At 35.1% G+C, this 25,909-nt stretch overlaps 1 protein-coding gene across 1 annotated transcript; it reads left to right on the top strand.

Moving 5' to 3' along the window:
• Nucleotides 1–23,594: 23,594 nt before the first annotated feature.
• On the top strand, nt 23,595–25,583 carry LOC116158723 (sodium-dependent noradrenaline transporter-like). The gene is made up of 4 exons (XM_031471553.1): nt 23,595–23,689; nt 23,742–23,842; nt 23,890–24,057; nt 24,105–25,583. Exons 1-4 carry the CDS (start codon nt 23,602–23,604, stop codon nt 24,201–24,203), a joined length of 456 nt encoding a protein of 151 aa, XP_031327413.1. The 5' UTR covers nt 23,595–23,601; the 3' UTR covers nt 24,204–25,583.
• Nucleotides 25,584–25,909: the final 326 nt, after the last annotated feature.

Genomic DNA, 25,909 nt, shown 5'->3' with positions numbered 1-25,909 from the left:
CATGTTTTCAAACTGCGGATATCGAACAGCATTTGGTATTTAAGCGCACGATGCCTGTCTAAAGGATGTGGCCAAGCATATGAATTAGATGACATTTTTTATATGTTATATTGTAATTCGCCAAAAGGTTTCTTTGTTAGAAAAATCTGCACATTCATTTGGATAAGTTCTAAATTCAAGAAGGGCACCTAAAGATGGCTGCCGAAGACGACGTCTCGGACAACCGGTTATATGCATTTGCCTCGCAACCAGATCGCCAATATAATATCCAGAGAGAGATAAACCCAGATAGTGTCCCCTTTTAGCAATTTAAATGTACCTGCACATGCAAAACGTTGACCGGTCAGGACGCTTATTTCCATAATTTTAAGTTTTTAATGTATTCGTATCGTTGCGAAGTCGAACACGTATAAATTTAAATAGAGAATTCCTCACATCCTCCACTCGAGAGCACAGTTGCACGAGATGCAGAATGACTTTTAAAAAAGGTAACGCGTATCGAATAAAGGACGATCATTTTTATATTGATGAAGTATCATCAAGAAGCGCCCCTATCATCTAATTACGATGCAAAGGGTGACTCTCGCTACTTTGGCTATCTCGTTACAATTAGTTAAGGGTCATTCACTTAAGACAGTCGCTGCCTAAATGAGTTTTACAAGTGTTAGTCACGGACTCGATGGCTATTTCAAGGACGTAAACCCTTCACGGAACTACTTACACCCACTATTTTGGTTTCGCCGTTGATTTAATATTCAATTTGCCGCAAAGATCTTGAATATTACATAATTATTAGTACTAACGCATATTGTACTTCCGGTGTTTTCCTTTGTATTCAAAATTTTAAAAATAAATCTATCCGAATACCGATTGAGTTGCATGTGCAAAAATTCGACCGTTGAAAACGAGAGTCGGCTTAATTCGAAATGAAATTAATATAGTATCTGTATCTGTAATGGATATATGAACTTTAATGATACGAGACACTCAGCAGAGCGCGGCGATGAATTCCAAAAATTTGGTAATTATATCCAAAAAATGTAATTTATACGATCGGCCTTAAGTTACCCGCTTACCTTTTCTAATTCCAGGAGATGAAACCGAAGTACTTGTATAGCTTGTACCATCTGAAACAGAAAACAAGAGGTGAGATCAGCGCACGGAACTACTTACTTGTAACAATAGACACCAGCCTATCAGATAAATCACTGCCTTCCGGAATGAATTACTCGAGCGCGCATTAGACTATACGTGGGTGAAGGTGGAAGTATCACAATGGACGAATAAAGAAAATTAAGCTTAATGGTTGTTGGACACATATTTGAAAATAATCTGACTCGAAAATCTTAAAATTTAATTGCTCATTTTTAACAATACATACATAGGTTAGGTAAGACCATATTTCTTTCAAAAGCGAAAAGCGAATCCTTTACCAAGTGTCAAATCAAATGTGCCGTGTGCCATTAAAGTATCAATTTCGAATTAAAATTCTTTACGCTTCGTTAGTTTTATGGTAATAATTAAAATTACCTGCATGTAGAACCTAGTATAGTTGGGAGTAACTCGGTACTTTCAGTACCTCCCTCATTTATACGCATCTTCGCGTAAGGTTACTTTTATTGCGTACCTACACACTTGATTAACTTTTATATTGCGGTGGACAAAAGCATGAAACCGTTTAAATCACTATGTTGAGTGCGCACTCGAAATGAATTGCGCGTGGATTTCATCTGTTGCTTGTAACCCAAAAAATAATCCCCTTTCTTTTATATGTTGAAAGGACAACATATAGCAAAGAGACCAATTTTATTTTAATAATTTAAAAGATATCACACTACCGCCAATATTGTCAGCGTAACTCCATGGGCCTCTTTGGATAAGAATTAGTACAAGATAACGAAGAATCGCATACGAGTTTCGGTAGGGGAATTTTTTAACACTCTGCTCACATTCGGAAATCCTGCTCTTATTCAATAGAACTGATACTCGAACTCGTATAAATCGGTTAGCGCAGGTTCTCGAGTTGGACGAAGAACAGACGGACGGACAAAACCATCTCATAAGGGGAATTTCTTTCGAAAAACACCACTTTAAGTACAAAATTATGCAAGCAAATATTGCAAAAAAAACTTTTATATTGATGTCTATTAAGGTCAGATTGAGCGACTGCAAGAAACATAACTTCACACGCTTCTGCTATGGCGTCCGGAGCTGATTTTGGGTCGTAAAAGACAGTTCCTATGTTCTTTTCTTTATCAATGGATTTTGTTAAAAAAACTCAATAAATGATGTTTTTCCCTTCTTATAAATGGCTCAAGTTGTATCACAACCACTGAAACTGTGAAGAAAAAGAATTGAACAACAAAATACCGATAGAAATGAGCTTAAACGAAATAGCATAAATAGGCTTGCCTCATGCTATTATCATCTAAATATAATAATAATAATAATAATAAAATGAATGTTTTTGAATTTCTTGGGCAGGAAATATTTTGGTTTTTATTTTCCCCCTTCCACTCTTGTCTAAATATATTTCTTTTGCTGGTGGAGTTAGTGTTACAGCTATTAGAAGCACTGCAAGATCAACATCTTCCCCAATAACAGAATTCACTGGATTGTCTGCAGCTTTAACATCGACATGCGTATCGACAGTCAGCATCACTGCAGCTATTCGTGTTTCGATATTGTGTGCCTGCATTTTTTTTCTGACAGAAGATGAAAAAGCTGGGACTTTTTGTACTGTTCCTTACATTTTTACAGTATACTGGCAGCTGTGCAGTATGGTTGAGCCGCTAAGGTAAGTAATGAACAGCTGATCTCTCTGCTTACAGTCCGTGTTGATTTTTAACATATATTCAGCTTTATCATATTCGATCCCTTGTATCTCCCACAGTATTGATCCTGTAGTAAAAATGTATAGACACAATTTGTACAAAATTTAATGTAAAAGTAATTAAAAAGATACAAACGCGAAACTGAAAATATCAAAGTCCTTGACTTGAGCGCTTCCGACGTCCCATTCACCGCAATTCGAGTTTGAAGTAAGATCTGTTCGGGGATTACCATATTCCCTTTGTCGGTACCCATCTTCGACGTCCCGTTCACCCGAAATTCAGGTTTGAAGTTTTGCTCTACCATTAGTAAGATCTTGTCGGCGGCTACCACCTTCCCTTTGTCGATACCCGGTTCACCCGCGATTCGCATGTTTCATTTTTGGGTACTTCTCATAGCTCCAGCTTTTATTGGCGACACAAGACCTCAGGAAATGTATAGTGCGTTTATCTTAAACTGGAACATACGATTTTTATTTCCCAATGTTCCATAAAAAAAAACGCGTCAACCTATAGGAGTAGTTTTGATTCCAGGTTTTATATCTTTTATCCTGGGTTAAGTAAAAGTCACTATGAAACATTGAAAAAATAGCTTACAGGGTGTTTTCTTGTAGATCTAAAGTTACAAAACTTCATATTAAAAAATCTCACTTTTTTAAATGGAACACCCTGTATATTTTTCTGTCATCTTTTAGCGCTTCCAAAAACCTTCAACTTTTGATAATAATGGCCTATACCTATCTCTGATATTTCGAATTCAAAAATGCATTCAAATACAGGGGGTTCTATTTAAAAAAAAATGTACCGTTTTGGCGCCCTACTTTGTGGGCGCACCCTGTATAATTCCAAATATTTTTAAAATGTGGAGAATATTCAACTATATCATAATACAAAAGCACTCTATCGAAAAAGGCATTAAGTTACTCCGCGCAATCGTTGACTCACCCTGTACAACTGTCACCTTCAAATCTACCGTCCTGCAGATAAATTTCATAAATGCTGTCTAAACTCTAAAGAGATGAAAATTGAAATTATAAATTTATACAAAGGTCACAACACTGCAAGACAAGTCCGCGATTTACTTGCAGTCCCGTCTCCTGACTCGCGCATTACCTAATACGTGTGTATAGTTGTGAACCGCACATATCCTATAGGTTAATGCGTTTTTTTTCAATGGAACATAGGGAACACCATTGCATGCAGAATCGTATGTTCCAATTTAAGATAAACACACTGTATGTATACACAGATAGTGTTTAATGTGTAGGGTTTAAAGGAAGACCGCCAATATATTTTGAAGCTGTGGTCAAAGAATCACATTTTCTTGGTTTTATAAGAGTTTATTACTCGATATCTGCGATAATCAACGATTGCTGATCATTTAGTTACTTATCGAGTGCCTATTAAACTGAATAAAAATACTTTGCTGAAATGGTGCGTTTTCACGCTCATGCAATTTGAGCGAATTGACTTGTGCGGGCCAATTTGTGCAAGTAAATTGGTGCATAAAATCGAAAATTGTTTACTTGTGCAAGGATGGTCAGATAATGTGCATGTGGTTGGAGCAAATGCATGAACGTGTAAACGACACATCTTCTGCGATCTTCTTTTTTTTTTCTTTTAACACTTTTAACTTTTTAATTAAACAAACACCAGCTAATGCTATTAATTCCTCTTCGTAGTCCATCGTTTACAATGACAATCTGAACTGTACTGTAGACAAATTTGTGCACCAAACTTGAACCGTGAAAATGGATGCATGAGTTCATTGAATTTGCACAAATTGACATGCACAAGTCAATTTGCGCAAATTGCATGAGCGTGAAAACGCACCTTAAGGTTTATTACAATTCAACTGCTCTGAGGCAGATTCAGTTAGACACTAAATTTTACATTATTCGGTGTAATACAGGTAATCGACACAGGTAAGAGGGGAAATTTAACTACTAACCAGTTCTCTTTGGTAGGTATTAACACCCTATAACAAAAACCATTTATCAAATGGTTCAAAGTGTACAATACCAATTGGTTATACATCAATAATAATAACAAATAATGAACAGGACAGAGATTTGGATGTTAGCTGGATGTTCGCAAATAATTGGGAGACTATGGACATTTAGACAATCATAACTCCTATAAATGCTCAATGCTTTACACAATTAAATTTTTAATAAAAAAAAAAAGAATAAGCCTGAAATACAATTTCATTTAACGGACTGTAAATTCTGACTGCGTAGCATCGACATCCCACAAAAAATCAAATCGCCGTTCGGAGCAGTCTTCTAGTGATCATAATGCTGCTACCATGTCTTGTATATACCTACTACTACTACGGTTTGTGTACCGCTGTGTATCTACCGTGGGGTGCAAAATAAAATACGGCGATAGTGCACATTTATTTTTATTGCTGCCATTGTAATTACGTTTAAAATGGTACATTAATGAATAGAATTTGAGGAGCGGATTATCTGTACACACGTACGGTCATTGATAAAATTTTCTTGAAGGAGGAGATACCTGAATTTATTGGTTCGCATTTCCAAGCACAATATATTCAAATGTTGGTTGCGTATGTTGTAGCATTTACCTATTCGGCGATCATTACTTTTGTCAAAGACTGTACATATATGTCTCGATGGGCGAGAACATAGAGAAGGCGATTTGAGGTGATCTATGCTTTCTGTGTACGAACCCTAACACAGGTAAATTCTTCTAAGCACTACAGGTTAAATTTGCTTTTATTGAAAGAGGCCACTCGTTAAAATTTGAGGAAGAAATCACCCACGTATAAGAAGGTTGGTTGTGAGTTTAAAACGGTAGTCAATTTTGTGTAACACGAAATGTGTAATTAATTTTCGCCACAGGTGGCTATCAATCAATATTCGTAGCCAAAGTCACGATGCACTCACTCGCTAGATAACTTATTGCAAAAAACTACAACATCCTCTTTCGTTCTAGTTTCGGACAGACGGACTTGAGGCGCAACACGTGGCTTTTTATTTTAGTCGTTATTATTCCGGAAATACGGTATCGGGTGTTTATGTTTCAAATTTAAGGAACAGTCGCTCGTTTGTATTGGAAGATACCCTTTCATTTGTACTGATTTCTGTGCGTGTACTACAACACTTCATTCATACTATACCTATAGAACATTATTTTCAATTTATCATACTCTGTAATTCAAACTGTAGCACATGTTTCTGGTTCCACAATACACACTAGCTACATATCAGTTGTATAGTATGAAACAAAAATGTAACCTTCATTGAAAGCGTTTGTTTACAATCCAAACTCAAACCCGATATACGACATTTATAAACATTTCCACCTTTACGAAACGTCAAACTGCCACTAATAAGTTAATAACATCACGTACTACATAAAAATGGGTTTAGCCCATTCTGGTTGTAGATATAAACATTAAAGGCGTGCACATAAATACACATATCGTGCATAGCCTAAATAGACATTTAGTGTAGAAACCTACCGCCGTGTCATTCATAGTAGAAAATTAATTTTTAAAAGTCTTAAAGGTCAACAAATTCGAGAGTTACGGAGACATGATCACTTAAGAGATTTTTCTTGTATGTTAATCACGATATAGACAACTTTTCGGATAGATGCTAACGGTAGAATGATCAGGTCGAAATTTTGTAAACGCAATAAAATCGGAACTTAGTTAAATGAATGAATATTATGAAGTTAGGCGTCGATAAATCTTTTTATTTTTTGTCGGAATAAATTTGTCTACCTCATAAACAATTTATATAAATTAATTAAATTATAATTTGGATTTAGTTTTAGTTTATCTGAACGTTAAATCAGTAATATAACCTTAATTAGGTGTATAAACAGTACCACGTATGTAGACATTAATTAATTACTTATGCAAATTTTCGGGAAAAAGTCTGTTTATCGTATACGGCTGTGCCTTTCAGATAATAACCACGGGCAAACAATTATCATTTTTGGTCTATTGTTCATTTTGAGGGCTCGTTAAAAATAGTACGTATATGAAAAATCATATCTCATTAGTCAAAATACCGCCTCGAAGTGTATTAGAAATATTTTTAGGTAGTAACGTGAGCGTACGCTATTTAAGGAATGAAATATGTACGTTATCAACGTCACGTATTATTTTTATTTTTGGCACATTCTTCATTAGCTTCGGGAATTATATTTCAAAAGAATTCATCTATAAATTAGTGAAGCGACGGTGTTCAGTTACGCGTTTTATAGGGCAACCCTCGTATAAAACAACAGCAAAAAGAGGCGAGAGTTGAAGTGTAAATAATGAAAAGTAATATTTTTTAAGTAGTTCTCGCCTTATGTTGTTTACTATAAAAAGATATTTACATCATTTCGCAATTTCACAGCTATTACGGTGCTCAGGTGACAAAAGCCAAAACCTTATTTGCTATACATATCGGCATTCGCGGGACCACCCGTACGTTAGCGTGGCAGGTCAAGGGTCAAATAAATGTACCCATAACCCCTAGTTGACGACTGTTCAAGCTATTAAAAATTAGATTTGTTGCGTGTGGTAGTTGGTTGTCCGTGTCGATCGCGTTAACGCTATAAGAGAAAATAATACGAACCACAGAATTGACGTTGCTATTGTATTATGAATTTCCAATACCTGCAAATTAACCCCGATTTTATGGTCAGCTAGTGTTTCATTTTTTTTCGTGTTGTACCAATTTTTTTTCATTTGTATTTACACAGATAGCACCAACGAACAAAAGTAGAAATATGAATTGTAAATGTCTCTAATAAATATTCAAGAAGGGTAGCTGAATTAAGAGAGTACATCGCAAACCGTCCCCTCGCCCGCCTCCTCCGATTAATTGAAACGTTGTATTAATTGCGGCATTGAGCCGCGTAACATTATCATATGCTAATTACTTGCGAGCTAAGTACAAGTAACGTGCTATTAAATATTTTAATTATATGCCGGGAGATTAATATCTTGATGGAGTTCTGTAACTGGGTTTCAATTTACGCCAAGCGATCGACCAAATTAATGTAGGTGATGACTAGTACTCGCTACCGGATTATTATTAGGTTGGGTACATTGCCTTCTATACCTCTTGCTATGTTATTAGCCGAAACCATTCGGTATTATCCAAATTTATTAACTTTTAATTTAGTTTAATATTATTAAAAAAATAATTAATGTGTGCCTACTACCTCCGCGTAAGCGACTGTGCCATCGAATTTTATGTTTGTATAATTTTTAATACCGTAATTAATGGACTTTTTTTCAGGTTAGGAAATTGATTTCATGTCAACGGGGCCAACCAAATATAGGTAATGCGAACATCGACATGTTTTCACTGAACATGAAATACCTCTTACCTACACGTTGTTTTTTATCTTCAAATAACTATAAGTACAATGGAGTTACGATTTATAGGTCATTTTTCGTAGCACATTTTATGATACCGCAAGGAAAAATAGTATGCCACTTTTTATTTTACCTATTTGCACAGAATTTTTCTGAATAAAGCCATCCGTCTGATGCACACAGCTAATTAAGACAGTCATGTTCAATGCACGAACTGCCTAGTTACACCGTGACCAATCTTACTCGTACTCGTTTGGAATGCCTTTGTATAATAAATTATATTTTGTGGAGTTCGATGAATATTCCGGAAATCCCGATAGCCATGGAGGCGCCATAAAAGATTAGTCATCGGCGATCAAGAACGAAGATGGATGTAACGCAATCTTTCCGGCAATTAGGACGTGTTTGTTCGAGAACATTCTAGAATAGTCAGGGGCGTTCGCAAGCACTCGAGAACACTCGCGTTTGCTATATAATCAAATCGAATTGCGATTGCAGTTCGGTTTCAATTTCAACCCCGAAGTAATAAATAATAATCGCTGTATATGTGAGCGATAAATAATATTTTAACTATTATAAATCACGCAATTAAATTTTTCAATTTTTAAAACTTCATGAGAAAGAATTTTAAATCTACCAAATCTAAACAAACATTTTTCAAATAATTTTTCTCTTTTAATTGTTGTTTGCAACGATTGCACTGGAGTGTAGAATTAACGCCTTTACCTAAGTTTTAGATATATATTTTCCAATTTTCCCGAAGTTGTTTCCCCCAAAATAGAACATGTACTTGACTTTGCACAAGATGAAAAACAAAACAAACGTGAATGAAAGCTACTCCTAGAAAAAGCTGAAACTCCTTTAAATGTTTTGCTGTGTACAGGGTGTCTTAAATGCGAGAGTTGGGATCTCCGAAACCGTAAGAGACACCACGTCGGTTAGATGGAGGCACAGTTACTTATTTTGGCGCTAAATCTAACGCTGCTTCAAAAGTGAAGGAATTCTCTCATTTCTTTATTAAGCGGCTACGCAAAACCATTAGAGGAGTCGATGATGTGAACACGATAACTACTCCGTTGAGTCACACGGCTCTATCGCTTTTCTAGAGCCGGTTTACGCTCGGGTTATTATTATGTTTTTGTGACCATTTGCAACTTTTTCTCCCCTACAAGCTGGAATGACTAGATTTTAAGTCCGATGTACCATTTTTTTTCCACCATCAACTTAATTTTTTTAAAATACGAAACTGTATGTTTTGTTGTATATTTAGAGAGAGCTCGTCATTCTGAAAGCTGAACAGCTAGGGCCTAACCTAATTTCAATTCCACATAGAAGAAACAGTCAGCGAGAAGTCTATAGGCGGTCCGTGCAAAGTACAGCTGGGGGCAAATAATTTCCCTTCTGATTGAAAACAGCGACCCGAACGCATCGAGGACTTCTGGTGCACAAACACTGAAGGTATTTATGAACGTTTTAGTGTAATCGCCTCGTAGTACTGGCTCTTGTTTAAGCGATATACAACTGCGCATACTTATCTGGATACGATTTAACCATCTACTTGTAAAGTTTTAGACGCGCGCATGGACTCTTAATATATTAACGTATTCCAGTTCGATTTATTTTTATTATACAGGATGTTTATTAAAATACAATTAATTTTCTTTTAGCACCTAAGGATATTCATTATACTCGTACAGTGAGTTTATTTCATTTAGGAAATAAAGTTGAATCCCTTTTAAAGAAAATTTTCCGAAAATGTTTAAAAATCGAGAACGTTATATCACGAAAACCTAAGTAATGCTACGTGATATGGCTGCTGAGAAAAATTTAATAAAGAAATGAAAATTGTTAGGACTTCGACAGACGTAGCTACCAAACAAAATCTCCGTTTATTGTGAAAAAATACTTGTTTTAGTCCCTTCTACCAGCGAATTTAATTAATGAAGGCATGAGAGAAATCCAGCAGGCGTAATTAGAAACAATTTAATAATATAAGAAAACCAACATAGAAACGGTGGGAACCCTGCATAGACAGCAAAAAACAATTTTCGAGTAACAAAATAGCAGCTACCGTAGAATTGATAAGTAAAGTTGAGAGAATGAAAACTCAAAATTCGTGACTGGTTTACTAAATCTCAATACAAATTTAGTAGATTTCCAAAGTTTTTGTGACTAAATAAAGTTTTGCAAATTGTCGTCATTGTGTATAATGATGCGTCTGTCACCAGTACCAACTAGAAGCGAACACAACAAAACGGGAGCTAAAATTGTTTACTTTACTTAGCATGTGTCAACTCAAAAAAAGTCGTAAATATTAAAGTACAGTAGCACAATGTAACAGTTTAGTTTATTCTTATTCAAATTTCAAAATTACCGCTTGCTAGGTTAGGTAGGATATAGGTGAGATGGCGTCACTTGTACGCGTGTTTCTTTCCTCGCGCAGAATCGCGTTAATTTTTCACTTCATTTCCGTTTTAAAGCCAACGAGGTTGTACTTGTTGTAGAGCGTGGCATTGTGAATTCTTCTTAAACCAGTGGGTAATATTTGCCATCATTCATGTGAAATCTCTGGCAATTTTACCTTTTCATTGGCGTTGTCGAGTAGTGTAACTCAGAAGCCGTTTTCTCCATTGCGAGGCTATATCTGGTGGAAGTTCATCGCCCTACCTACATGTAAGTGAAATGGCGTTGATTTTCTTTTACGTTATGTTATCTAAAATTCTTTCAGATTCACAATTTGAGGTTGGATAATTTCCCTATTTCATTGATTTAAGTATTTTTCATTACCCTCCTGACGATTTCAGGTATGTTATTAAAAATCTCGTTAAGGGAGTTGTACATCTTCATTACTTTTAGGGGGTCCATGTAGTAGATGAATTCTTGTACCGGTCAATCCATGTAGTAGATGAATTCTTGTACCGGTCAATCCATGTAGTAGGTCAATCCTTGTACAGACGAATCCTTGTATGGTAAATGAATTTGCATCTTGCGAATATTCCGGAGTACGAACACCTGTTGATTGCCGGCAGCTATCCGGCGTACCACCGAGTAGATAAGCGCTAACACCTAAACGATACCGGGAGCGACCAGCTGATTGTGGAATTTTCGGAAGATACGATCTTTTACACAACCTTTTTGTTATTTGCTTCAATACCATTAATCTAGTGTAACCTTCCGACGATTTATGATTGGAGCTTTGTATTTTGTTCGCATCTAGTGTTTGAGGTCGTGGCTCTCTTCAAGAGCAACGCACCTGTATTTAACGTATGGGTAAACGAGCCGGCTACGAGTAAGCTATTTTAGTTTTGGCCCTTCTGGCTCATATAATCGTTCCGAGCGTTGTAGCTTGGGGTTTGTTTTTGTGTTACAGAACTGGAACTTCGAAGGAGAGCTCTTTTTCGGAGAAGACAGCGTATGTGTTATTCAAGGTAAGATTTTTAATTTACTTGTACCCAGTGTTGCCTATATGAGTTGTTATTCGGGTTAACTTAATTCAATCTTTTAATCCATTGAAATCTTAACTACATTTTTGCTCGATCATTGTTGTAGGGGTCTGGTAACGTAATTATTAGGGAAGTGTTCATGAATTTATTTGGGGATTATTTTTGTCATTTAAAGTATTTGTTATTGTCGTATTGAAGATACATTTTATTTGCCGATCCTGCACCGTTTTGCCAGGATTAATAAATCAGAATTGCTCGTAGTGAATTTATTATTTGGCTCTCTTGTGTTTTCCCAATTTCTATACAGGAGAGGTCAGAATTTGTGCAAAATTGGGTGGCGTTCAACTAATCATTTCTAGTGACTACCAAAGATCAAAAACTTATGTTATATGCCCAAACGAACAAACCGCTGTGGAAGATTCTCATCTCGAGCCCTTCTTTTAATTAAGAATCTGAGCTAGCTGGCCGTTTATGCGGCGGGGTTTGAGTTTTACAGCGCCGAACTAACCTCACGTTATAACAATTCGTGGTGCAGTTTTGCCATGAACAAAATAAACACTATTTCCGTTTTAAACGATCCAAATGGGATAATTTACCGAGCTACCACGGAGGTAAAAAACGCATTGTTCCCTATGTATCTTGTTTACCAAAAGAACGGCAAATCAAACAAAAGATTAAAATCTAAATTTCAAATACCCAATAATTAAAACAAAAGAAGCATATAGACAATTATAATTCTTAATGAGCCATTATTGATGTTAAAAGAAATGTAAAGATGAAAACTTCAAGGTAATTATTAATAACTGCAGTATAATAAAATTGGAATGACTGGCTGCACTTTTTGCATAACTATTGATTTACGTACACAATGTGAAATCCTTGGCTTGATAAAAGGTTTCAAATTTATTAAGATTTGAAAAGCGCCCGACCCTGTGTTAACACTAACTTACTGGAATCCAATTCAAGCATTAAAAGAATTAAAAAAATTGCCATAATGTTTAATAAGCAGTAAAGAAAAAAAGGATAAGTAATGACTGTGCAGGAATCGGTAATTATATTGTTAATGGCAAAGTATTAAGATCCAATGTGTAGATAGCCGCTCATTAACAATTTTACAAGAATTATAATTCTATAATTAGGATTAACATAAAATAGCTATTTGTTAATGCGTTACAATATGTTGGAACAATGCAATGTTATTAACTAAGTGGTGTTATATGCACTTTTTTACGAGTGAAAAACGCGTCGCGAAGTGTCATTCAATTTTTCAAGCTTTAAAATCGTTAATTGAAGCTTAAAGAAAAAAATTATGCTGGTCATGTTGGTTTGTTACGTTATTACTCTCGTTTTTCGTTCTGCAGGTAACTTGTGTGTCACTTACCGATGTCACTTAAAAGCGAAAAGCCTACAAAATAACTTTGTTACAAGGAATTACGATAAAATTTATTTTATTTCAGACCCTCTTCGTTGGCAACAATAATGTAATAAACGCACAGTGATCACATGAGTCCCGCTTCGGTGGCGGGCTGATTTATTAGAAGTTCCCTCCCGAAGAGACCATCATACTCTCATTACACCCGCAGCTCAAATTATTTTTAATACAGGAAGGGTTGGTATTATTTTTGTAATTAAATTAAGGAATGATATTGTAGAAATTTGAGTTGACTATTAAAGGGGGAATATGCTTTGAAATTTGTAGAGATTTATTACTAAAACATTTTTTAAATGCTTCTGTATACTGCAATTTTATTAACAATAAAAATACTAAGCGAGCGAAACCTTTTTTCTTATCACCGATCCGCGGGCACATTTGAAAACACGAAAACAAATTTCGAATGCCAGTTTAATGGCGCGACTAAAGGAAAAACCAACACCCTCGCACACACCTGCGTGTTCAATGAAAATTCATTCAAATTATTTGATGGTCATGCGAATTCATTAAGGAACTAAACATACAACTTAATTTTAAGCTTAAAATACCTATTACTCACCAATGAATCTACTTCTGGATCTGCTATATAATAAGGTTTTTCTTGTCTTATCTGAAACAATACGAAATATTCATTAGTTTCAAAATTATGTTACGCACGCTCGATACATATCTAAACATTCATTATCTTATAAGGAATCGTATACATATTCCAAATTTTAATTATTTGATAGTAGTTTCTTTATTACTTCTTTAAACCGAATTCGACCTGTCACTAAAATTAGAAAAATACTAGCTTTTATGGTTAATTTAATTTGGAGGGGAAGTCAATTTTCTTATTGAAGCAATTGACTAATTGACTAGTTGAATTGATTTTTAACTTGTAACACCCCGGTAGATGAGATCAAATTAAATTAGGCGTGACGCTCTCATAATATATGTCTCTTATGACGCGTGACCATCCATTTTATGAAAACTGCAGGCGTTTCTTCTGTAAATGTATTCACGTAAAACAAAAAAATACACTTAGTTCGAATTAGACATTAGACCTCTACAAAACTACAAAGTGCAATCATATATCGGGTAAAATACCGAATGATCGGATAGATGTCGCCAGTGACTACTCGATTTCCTCATGTATTTCTTGTACATATTCTGTGGTAGGTGTAAGCACTTATTGGTTGTATTGTAAGTAACATATATTGCAACTGTTACATTAGTTTTTTTAGAAGGCTATTTTTTAAATGGGTACTTAATTCATAGGTATTACAATAAGCGCCACTATTCATTGCCATTCTTATGTGGCTCGTACGAGCAAAAAGATTGAAAACTTCTCAGTCTAACACAGAGATATGCAGGAGTCATGATTTTCACGATTGTATTTTGCACGATTGTCGATCTGTTGTTTACACTGCTTGTATCTGAAACTTTTTCCAGTAGTTACTTTTTGTATGTAGCATTCGTATTCATTTTTGTTGATTTTTTTCGAGACAGTTTGCTTGCTTGCTTGTGTAATGTAATGGAATGCCTTAAGAGTTGAATTATGCATTGAAATGCTCTATCGTTATCGATTGTAAAAAAAAATCTTGTGGAATATCCCTGCACAAGATGGAAAAAAAGCAATCACCCGTAAGTTCTTTCATCACACGTATAAGGTTTCCAAATGATTGTAGGTAGGTAAATACATATATTTCAAAAATATAGATGTGTGTGTTTCTAAACAAGTACTATAGCAGAACTCTTGAGAAATAAAAACGTCATTACATTTTTGTTGTAATCTCAAGAGTCAATACGTCAATGTAAACTTATTTCGAATGCGTGAAGTAAAGAAATAATATTTTATACCAGATGTTAAATTCACATTTACTTTTGAAATGGTAAGCTAAGTCTCTCTTTAACAGTAAGAGTAGATAAGCGATAAAGTGACCACTCAACGACAAGGTAGATTTAAAGCGAAACAAATGATTATGCATTCTTTAATGGCCATAGTCATTCTTATAAAATGTGGACGCGAAGCACGGAATAAAAAAATAAAGTTCAAAAACAGAAAACAATAATTGTGCCATCGAAGCAAAGGCCTCTTGCATTTTTGACGTGTAATTTAGGATTTAGAAATTTTTCAAAACTTTATAATGAATATATCATCACTCGATGGTAAACACCCCTGTATGCTTGTGTAATAAACAACTATTAAATTTTTTCCAACTTTCCTGAACATTTCCATTTCCAAAACCAATTCGAATTTCCGGTACGTAGACGAGTGAGTAAGTTCATTCAGAAGTAGCCTTAAAAGAATAGAGATGGGCGTCATGAACATGTGTTTGAAGTCATCAAACTCCCGCCAGACTAGAAAGGACGAATAAACAAAAAGAGCATTGCATATGTTGGCATATAGAAGGCTTTAGCTGTACAGGGCTTGAATCCTCGAGTAGTATATTGGATTTACACTGTAATGATAATGCCAAGAATACTGTACGGTGCACTTGTATGGCGGCCTGCCATGCGCAAGGCAAACGTGCGGAAGCAGCTAGGTAAGGTACAGAGAGTAAAATGTACAGGAGGGCAGGATATTGCATAAAACTAATTTCCCATGTTAGATCCCTATGTTCCTACCAGGGTTCCTACTTACCGTGCACCACCCGGTATATAGATTAGATGAGTCTGATAGGGTAAGCTTGATCTGAATGCCAGCGCACTGCGGAGTAGGGGGCAACGAAAGGGCGGATGAGCTCACTCGCGAAGACAGTGGTGAGTTCTCGCTGGGCCCGTGCCTACCCTACCCTAATAATTGCTCCCTCCGTTGTCAGGGCCAGGATTAAAGACTGGGTAACCAGTCAATTCCAGGCTCAGTGGCACCAAGCAACCGGGCGCGGACAGTCCAGAACCTTTTTAACAAAATAGAAGCCAGATTAGGAAGATTAACGGATGCCGTCACGAGGCACTGGATGGTCAACTACCTGCATAACATTGGACTTATGGAGGAGCTCACGTGCAAGGTGCGGCGAGGTAAATGAAACTACCGAGCAAGTCGTCCGTCACTGTAGCACCTTGATCAGAGATAGACATCACCTAAAATTCCACGGCATTCTATAAACCAAAATTTTGTTGCTCGCATCCATATACAAATAAGCATTTAACTTTATACGCTAAAATCTGCTAACATATTTTGTAATCTGAGAACGAAAATAATATAAAATAAATATCAGACAATAGATAGATTTATTGGAAGAATGTTGCAAAATTTAAGTTAAATTATAATAAAAATTTATAAAAGTGTAAGAAATTCATTAAGTAAATTTGATCTTGGAAACATCTGGATGATCGAATCTGCATTCACTTTCTGGATGGCTATATTCATACTTTCTTTTAGATATTCCATGATTTTTGGTTCTTTAGTTTTTTTAAATTTTTTTCCTAGTAATTTGATTAGGTTTTTGCATTGATTTCCCCAACCTCCAATTGTTTCGTATCCTATAGGAATCGGTTGGTAATTATCGGGCAGTTTTGAATATTTCTGATTTCTCTGGTTTGTTAGCAGCTCCTCCAGCAGTTTTCGAAGTTTGAGGGAGATGGGATGAGCATAGGGTATCCACGCATGTATTATCCCATACAATTCGAAGTATCTATCTATGCAGATGATGCGGGTTTACTGTACTCTAATCGAGATATAACTAAATGTGCAACCATAATACAAAAAGAGCTTAACAGTTAAACATAATGGCGCCTTACCAGCCCACATACAACGATGTGGCAGAATTGGAATGTTTAAAAAACTTGTAAGGTGGATTTTACATCATAATTATTTGTAATTTCTAAAACTACTTTACTTTATTTTGCTTAGTAATATATTACTAATTGTTTATTAATAATACTTTCATATAGTTCTTCTTTTTCCGTGTCACAGTCGTTTTGCATATACTATTTTAGAGTTGATTGTTTAGGTTTTTTTTTGGTTTTTATTTTTTTTTTATACATATTAGAAATTTGTTGCTTTGAAATCAAGTAAATTTTGCGGTAATATTTTAACTTAGCATTACGATTTGATATGTATGAAGTTTAAAATTTGGGTTTGAATTATGGAACCCAACCAATTTTCAGCGCCTCTGTTGAAACTAATGTTTTAGTCATGGAAAGTGAACCAACAATCTCATAATGAGATGGCACGGCAGTAATAGAATTTCGAGAATTCACCTTAGGACCTAATGTTTAATAATTTGAATAAGGTTGGATAATATAAAATGTACAACATGAACAAACGCGACTCTTGTAAACAAAAATTTGTTGATGCAAAAATTTTAACAATGACCAATCTTTATATCTTAAGAGTCACACAACACATTTATAGAAATTTACAGTTTTTAGACAAACATGAAGACTAAGATCATAACTACGATACTCGAAAGAAAACAAACATTATTCTACCCAAATACAAACATGCTTTCAGCCAAAACGGTCCTTTATACACTGGTATAAAAATATTCCAGAAACTTCCACCTTCCGTCACAAACGCTTCAACACTAAGACTTTTTACAAAAAAACTTAAAAATTTTTTATATCAAACAGCTTTCTATAATCTCAACCAATTTTATAACCATCAATAAAAAGTTACTGCGGTACTTTCCCTACGGCTGCTACAGGCTCGATGAAAAAAGACTTCCAAGTAAAGGTTTTAGAAACTTTTTTGCGTCTAATTGCGATAATAAGGCTTTGTTTCAATAGGGAGATGGACCTGAAAAGTAATGTTTTCAGCTCGATATTTTTTAGATTCTACCCAAATGGATTATTAAAGTTTAGTAGCGTTGGAACCGCATCGCAAAAAATTTATGAGTCGTAAAACAATTTCCACTAAAGAGCACATTGCAAAAGACAGAAGGTTTTGTAATTCCTAAAAGAAAGCACTAAACTATATTCCAAAAACCTTTTCAAAAAATTTGAAGAAGAATGATGTGGCCTTGTTCATATACTGGGATGGTATATTTATTATTTTACTCCGTAAAAGTGTGGCCGCAAAATATGACGTTCCAAATCGGGGAGGGACGACCTTTCTCACAAAGTGTCGTTGCTCTATCGGGCCAATTAACATTTTTATGATTCGCTACTATCATAAAACAAATAATAAAACTGACGTGTTGTAACTTTTTTCGTCAACAGGTACACATCTACCCGACGTATCATTTTTGATAAAATGGCGAACAAAGCTTTCGTCAAGTACACCTATCTAACCTAACCTACAAATAAACAAGTCAAAAAAGTAATCGTAAACGACTTACAAAAAGCGCATTTCTACTTGTATTGATTTCCCATTTGTAAGATGCAACTTCTGTTAAAATCGTAAAAATCCGGCCACAAATATGAAAGATAGCGTTGCACATGTGCAATCCATTTTTGACGTGCTACTTCAATTTCAGTTTATAAGAAGCATTTCATTTCAATGCTTTCATAAATAAAAAAGTTGGCACTGCGCATGCGCAAAACCAAATTTTGAAACTGGCGTTAGATTTTCATTTATTTCAAGTTCGTATGTATCAAATTTCAATTAAATACTTTTATAAATAAAAAAGTTTGCAATTCGCTTTATAAATGGTCGAGATGCGAAAAGGGCACCTGTGAATTTTGAATCCATTCGACTCAACTTTTGGTATTGCGTATTATATGGCTGAAGCTATGCACATATTGAATTTCATGCAATTCAGTTCATAACAAACGGAGATGTGACAGTGATCGGACATTTCTAAACAAAGTTATCGTTCACACGGACAGACAGACAAAGGAACAGACGGACAGACCAACAGACAGACGACAGACAACAATACAAAATTATAGATCGTTAATAAACGGCAAAAGTGTAAAAGTATGAAACATGTAAAAAACGGTTTTTTTGTTTTTTTACAATAACTTTTTTAGCAATAAACGCGGAAAAAATTCCTTCCTTGATGCAAGCCTCGACACCATAACGAACCAAATAGCGACAAAAGTAGAACAGTATAGCTCTTAAGATAAAGAACTAGTAGCGTCTCAAAGAACGAGCGGACGGACGGACAAAGTGACCACAATAGCGCATTTTTTTATATTTTTGTGGAAATGCGCTACAAAGAAGTAAACTCAAGGAATTGCATTCGAGCGAGTCGCGTAAGAATATTTTTCACAACAAGACATGAACGAATGTTGATTTTGGGAATTTAAAACTCCGTGCATAATTTTCAAATATTGTATATATTATAAAACAACATATCTTTGGTAATAAGTAATAAACGAGATTCCGAAACTGACTAACACCATTGTTTAAATACTTTATAGTTAAACAACCATATGGAAATATTACTTGAACGAAATAAGTAGTTCTGGTCTAGAAAATCCAGTTGGCGCTACTATCGTGGTCTAAATAAGTAGTGACAGTTTACGACGAAAGGTTGCGCTTTATCATTACAGACTTTTTAGTAAGGCCTGCAAAAATCGTCAACAGATGGCTCTCCTTCAATGTAACCCGATCGGCTGCACAGCGTAACTGAGGCGACCTTGAGTAAGAATGCAAGTTGTAACTCTATACGGCTACGATTATACTATATAAACAAAACGCTGATGTTTAGTTCGACAGCAAATTCCTTTTACTTTACTGTGAAGAGAAAGAGTCACATATTTTATTTAATCTTTATTTGAAGCTCTAAAGTAAAGACCGTTTTTTTTCACTGCGCTTATAATAATTAAATTACGTAGGTACCTATGCGTATTACTTGTTTTTACCTATTGTGTGTTTAAGCGAATTCGCATTTATAATAATTTTTGTTCCGGGGTGAGTTGGTTGCGTTCAAACAAGATAAATTACGATAATTAAAATCTGGTAGTAAATTTTGCTTTAAGTTTGTATTAAAAAAAGCATGCGACGGTGCAGTAAATACACTCTGATTTCAAGTCCCTACAATACCATCCCTGTAAAAGGTAAATCGTAACATTTGCCCAATTTTTTTGACGTAATGTGGATTATTCACATTTAACGATCCTCGAGATCGTTTATAATTTTGTATTGCTGTCTGTCTGTCTGTCAGTTCAGTGTGCACGATAACTTTGTTTAAAAACGTCCCATATCCCTTTGAAAATTTTAACACAAATCAGAAAGGTCGTTATTGTTTTTCAGCTACGTAGAGGTAGACTATCGAGCCAAAAACAATTTCGAAGCTCGTTCGGTATTCATTTGTATGGGAGTTTACCCAGAATGTATGGATTTTATTATAAGTCTTTAAACAATGCTATTATTAGAAGTCGAAAAAAAGCTGAATTCAATTGAAATGTATTTCGTTACCTTTATACCTATTATTATTTGTTCAACACTCTAAATTACACTAATTTTTAAGGATCTTCAGAGCCTTTATAGTTTTGTATTGTCCGTTCGTCCGTGTGCACTATAACTCTTTTTAAAAGTGACCGATCATGTTGAAATGGCGTACGAGTAGATACTTATTGGACATTAAGGTCGTATCGAGGGTCGGACGCTATTGATTTTCAGGAAGCTGGCTCAACAGGAACAAAAGTTATAGCACTTCGAGTGAAACGGGAACAGGAAACACTGTGGGCTCAGTATAATAGAAATCAACATATTTTCATTGCCTAGGTCATGTATCGAGTTCGGACTGTCGCTACATTATTCCCTGACACTTAGATGTGTAACAATTCAATATTCTTCTCTGTGGTCTAGGTCAAAAGTTTTAGAGCAAAATGTACCCAAAATTAGTCTTCACACATGAATTTAGAGTTGTAAAAGCTTTCAATGCCGGAAACATGAATTTGATGTATTTTTATTGACCATATGTATTCTGATCAAATCATGTCAAAATCGTTATCATGCACCAAGATCGTTGGGAAATAGACCAAGAGCATTATTATGATGCTCTAGATTCGAATTTATTTATTAGTATTTTGCAAGGGTGAAATAAATGGACGTTAAAAACGTGGTGGACCGAGTTAAGGATCCTTCAATATTTAGCACTAATCCTTGAAATCGATTGGTGAAGGATTAACGTCGCTGTTTCTTTTCGTTTTCAAGTTTAGACGAGGAACAGATGGATATACGAACGAACAGACGGGCGGACAAAACCATCACATTTCATCACACATCACACAGCAATTTCTTTTGAAAAATTCCTTTAAAAGGAAACCGCGCGTATATATGCGTTAGGTCCACTTGTACGTTTTGCCATCATTTTCTGGAATATAATTACCTACCAGTGGTTAGAAAAACAGTTGTGACATGGCTATTAGAGTAAACAACATGCAAAAACCATCAAGTACGTGGAAGTAGAGGTCAACCAGGCCCTATTTTTTGTCATTCAGATATTTTCAAAGAGTAATTTCGTTCGAATTTTTTCAAAATGTGATAATTTTAGATATGTAATTTCTCTGGAAATGGCTGATGGTGGCAATTATTCATTTTAGAGAACTTGTCTAAACGTTTACTGAGCGAAATTTCGGGTTGTGTTTTCTAAAAGTGACAGTTCTCATTATTGACTACTAGTTAGGTAATAATGTCCACATTATTAACCACTTTGAACAACTGCCGAGAAAGCCTACTTTACAAGTGGAAAAAAGGTTCACAATCATGTCATCAGACGCTAGTAGTGAAAAAAATCAATTTACTGGTAGTGAAATCATTTATCAGAAATGAAAAAAATTGCATCGTTTTTCTGTGAATACGAGATTATCAAAGAAACAATGCTTGTTTTGTCTTACAAATTTGTTGCATTTATACAGAAAAATTGCACATAGGTTCCTTCTGTACAAATAGTAATTTAGAGACATTTCCAATGTCCATCGTCACTGCAGTCCGCACTTTGTCCGCGTAAAATAGCTTCGGCACCAATGAATCATGAATCCCGTCGCACCTGGCATCACTTTGCAGTAGCTGTAGGAAAATGGCGAGGGCTGTTTTTCTTAAGTGATAATCTTTTTTGTAACTTGCATACAAACAAATAGTTATGCTCTCATCATGCACGGTTAATAAGTAAGTAACTGTAATTTCATTTTTGCATGCAACGGCAACTAATACAAAAGAATGCAAGTAGGTACATAATCACTAAAATTTCTACCAAAATGATGATGGTTTAAATTCAAAGATATTTTGAAAAAAAAAGAATTAGCTAAGTAAACTTGGCAAAATGGAACTTTATTACTGAAACGGCAAACGTATGCAGTCTTTTATTAAAGGGATAATCGTCTCGTGGCATATAATGTAAGATAGCTGTAACTTGATATACCATCATTCTAAACAATGACACCTTATATATCTGCTTATCAACACCGACATTCCTCTAATGTTTTTATACTTTATCCTTGTTTATAAAGGAATGCGTAGTCAAGTTGTGATCCTCAACTTTTTTAACGTACTTTTGTTTGTTATTAATAGAGTACACCACTTGCCGGATGCAAAATGCGGAAGGTACAGCTGTATCAAAAGAAATATAACGGCAAGTATTTTTACATTGGATCTGTTCAACTATAAAGTATTTAAACAATGCTATTACTTAATATAATGACAAGATTATTACCTTAAAAAATAAGAATGAATATGAAATACAAAAATTCACAGATTTCGCAATTTATACAACTATCGGCGAGAATGGAAATAATAACAGTATAACGCCACAATATGCAAAACAAAAATACGTCTTATTCATTGGGTCGACCTTCTGAACAATAAATGTGTAAACAAATATAGCAAACGAGCTTCTGAGTATGGCTATAGCATGCCCAAAACCAAATGGCGTTTGATTTGCTTTTATTCCAAGTGCCTATGTATCAAATTTCATTTAAATGCTTTCGTAAATAAATTGGCACTGAGCATGCTCAAATCAAATTTTGAAACTGTGGCTGTCGCATATCAAATTTGCTCTGACTTCACCACCCAAGCCTTTTAACATTCGAGAGTTTCATATAAACGTTACATAGGTACAAACTTCGAAACTAAGTTTCGTATGAGTGTTTTCAACACTAAAAACACAGTAGCATTTGTAACGATGCACCTCTTAAAATGCAACTTAGTATAAATTATTTCAGTTTCTTGAATGTCGTTACTTAATTTAGTTTGTCCCTTGTTAAGGTGTAAAGATAATTTTCAAATGCAAAACAATTAATTTTCTAAGGAACCCAAATGTTTGGTTTCAAGGGCCAAATGAATCAGCTGATGCACATTAAACACAGCAATATCTTTACGATACAAATTTACCGTGTCTTTCACAAAGACCCGCAATAATTCATTAGCATACCGATTATAGTTTGGGTAAAATTTCGTTTACAAAATCAAGAAAAATTTCTTTACTGTAAACTAAAATGGAATTTGAAAATTGTTCCAGTGGATTCCCGAGGTTGAAGTAATGTAGGACTGTCTAAATCACAAAAACGAATTTTTTTCTGCTTGCGCAAACGATTCGGGGACATACTGTATATGTTTAATTAGTGATTCTGTACACATCTCAAATCCTTACTTCTGTTGCTGTTGCAGCTTTGTTTTAAAAAATTGTGTTGATATATATCGTCATTTACTTTTAGGGCGGAATCTACATGTTTCATCTGTTCGACACTTACGCTGCGGGACTCTCGCTGTTAACTTCGGCCCTATTCGAAGCTATTGCTGTGTCCTGGTTCTACGGTAAGAGTTCACCAACCGAACTGTAACGGTTCTCTAACATTCTTAATCGTAGGCCTCAACAAGTTCACCCAAGACGTTGACGCGATGCTGGGTATTAAACCGGGACTGTACTGGAGGATCTGTTGGAAATTTGTCAGCCCATCGTTCCTCATTGTGAGCAATTTATTTCATTGTAAGCCAAATCTAAGTGCCGTTTCTAGGGAGTTATATTATTTGGACTTATCTTTCCCGTTCCGCTCAAGTACGAAGATTACGACTACCCCATCTGGGCGGAATCGATTGGTTGGTGTTTGGCACTTGCTTCGATATTAATGATACCGTTAAATGCCATATGGCAGTTACTTAAAGCTCCGGGAACCTTCAAAGAGGTAAACTTGTGATATTTACGCTTTTAGGTAATTGTGTGCGGTTACAGAAACTGGCGATATGTATCACCCCAGTGGACGAACACGAGTACCTTCGGGAGACGAAGCTTGTTAGTAGATTTAAGGCAAGACATTGGCTTTACGTGTAAGCTTTTACTGCAATACTTGTCGATTGTTTAACAATAAGGTACACATTTTGTGCCGCCGACTGACAATAGCCGCACTATGCACGTGGGAATATTTCTATAAAATGGAGATAGTATCCTTGTAGGATATTTTTACTAACTAGCTACGTAGTAAATGTGCAAAACTATAGGTACTTAATTATAAGGGCTGTTTCCTAAGTTGTTAGTCTGAGTCCCTTACGCAATCTAATCAGGCACTCTGATTAATATAAAACAGATAGGTTATATATATATATATATATATTCTTTGACCAAAGTTTAACATAGACAAAATAAGTGATCAAAATATAAATGTACGTAATCGTAAATAAGACAAGATGTTTATTAGAAATAATTCTAAAACGCTGTAGGTTGCTTAGAGTGTATGTTCGGCAATAGCTAAAGTACTTATACTGATATAGAATTTCAGCATTGATTAACCATGCGTCTACTACCATGATATCTTTCACATTTTGATAGAATGTAAAAAGTACATATTTGTAAACGTTTACAAACAATTTTTGATATATAACGCTAACATGTACAGTCCAGGTAACCATTCCATACGAGTGATTTACTTCTCTTCAGTTCCTACAATTACTTAACAATAATTAAAAAAAATACTCTTAATCTATATTGCACTTATAACCATACCAAACTCGTAAGTTAAGTATTGAAGTATGTTATTGATGTTTCCGTAAATTGTGTAAATAGTGTAATTGCCGATGAAGAAATTGGGCAACGAATTGGACCGGCCTCTTGTAAATTATATTCTGATACCACCACTTCTTAAGGCCGCGCCATGATTGCCAAAGTTGACACGTCGAAACTAGATGGCTCAGTCTTGGATCGCTCAGAGAAAACTTGCAACATTTTTATTTAGCGAATCTGTGCTAAAGAAATGTATAGCTTATAAGTATGAAGGACTATTTAATGTTAATTAACGCTTTAAGGGAATGTGGATCATTCTTTGAGAAAAAAACTGTATTCATTTTAAATAGTAAATCTTTGTAATTTTTATTATTAGTGCTAATGTGTTGTTCCACAATAACCAACACTATTGGTTGGTATAAGTTATAGTGCTGATAAAAAGAATAAATCATAAATTAGGGAACAATATAATATCTTTGGCTGGTCCAAAGAATTGCAAATGTTGATATAAATAGTGGATTAGATTATATATTCTATTAGCATGTTATCGTCAAGAATTTGTAATAAGACGGCCGCTATAAAGTTGCAAACAAAAGCCTTCTTTGTTGGTTACTTTATTGTCGCAAAAGTAAATAATGTTGTAGAGGAAAATGTAGAAACCAGAAATTGTTAAGTGTCTTTAAGTAATGATGCCAGGTGCTTTAAAATATACTGTAACAGCTACTTTTGTGTTCTTATTGCCTGAACTGTGCCTTCTCATCCGATTTAATACACACCTTTGTTCGCTAATAACCAATCCTACTCCAGCAAACTGGTCGAAATGAATTAAAGGAAGAACAATGAACGGTCGCACATCTACACGCTACGTTTTTTTCCGAGCTCAACTAGTGTCTGTCTGTATGTCTTTTGTGTGGTCCTATTTTTTCCAATGTATATAAACATTACCTACAAGCATAGTATAATACAGTTATATTATGCTACAAGCTTATCAATTTAACTAATTTGGATTGTTTCTTTTTTCCACAGAAGCGGAAATTTTG

The sequence above is a fragment of the Photinus pyralis genome, unplaced genomic scaffold, assembly GCF_008802855.1.
Source record: "Photinus pyralis isolate 1611_PpyrPB1 unplaced genomic scaffold, Ppyr1.3 Ppyr1.4_LG1, whole genome shotgun sequence".
NCBI lineage: Eukaryota > Metazoa > Arthropoda > Insecta > Coleoptera > Lampyridae > Photinus > Photinus pyralis.
The sequence above is the reverse complement of the archived record's forward strand: the minus strand, read 5'-3'. Positions and strand labels throughout refer to the sequence as shown.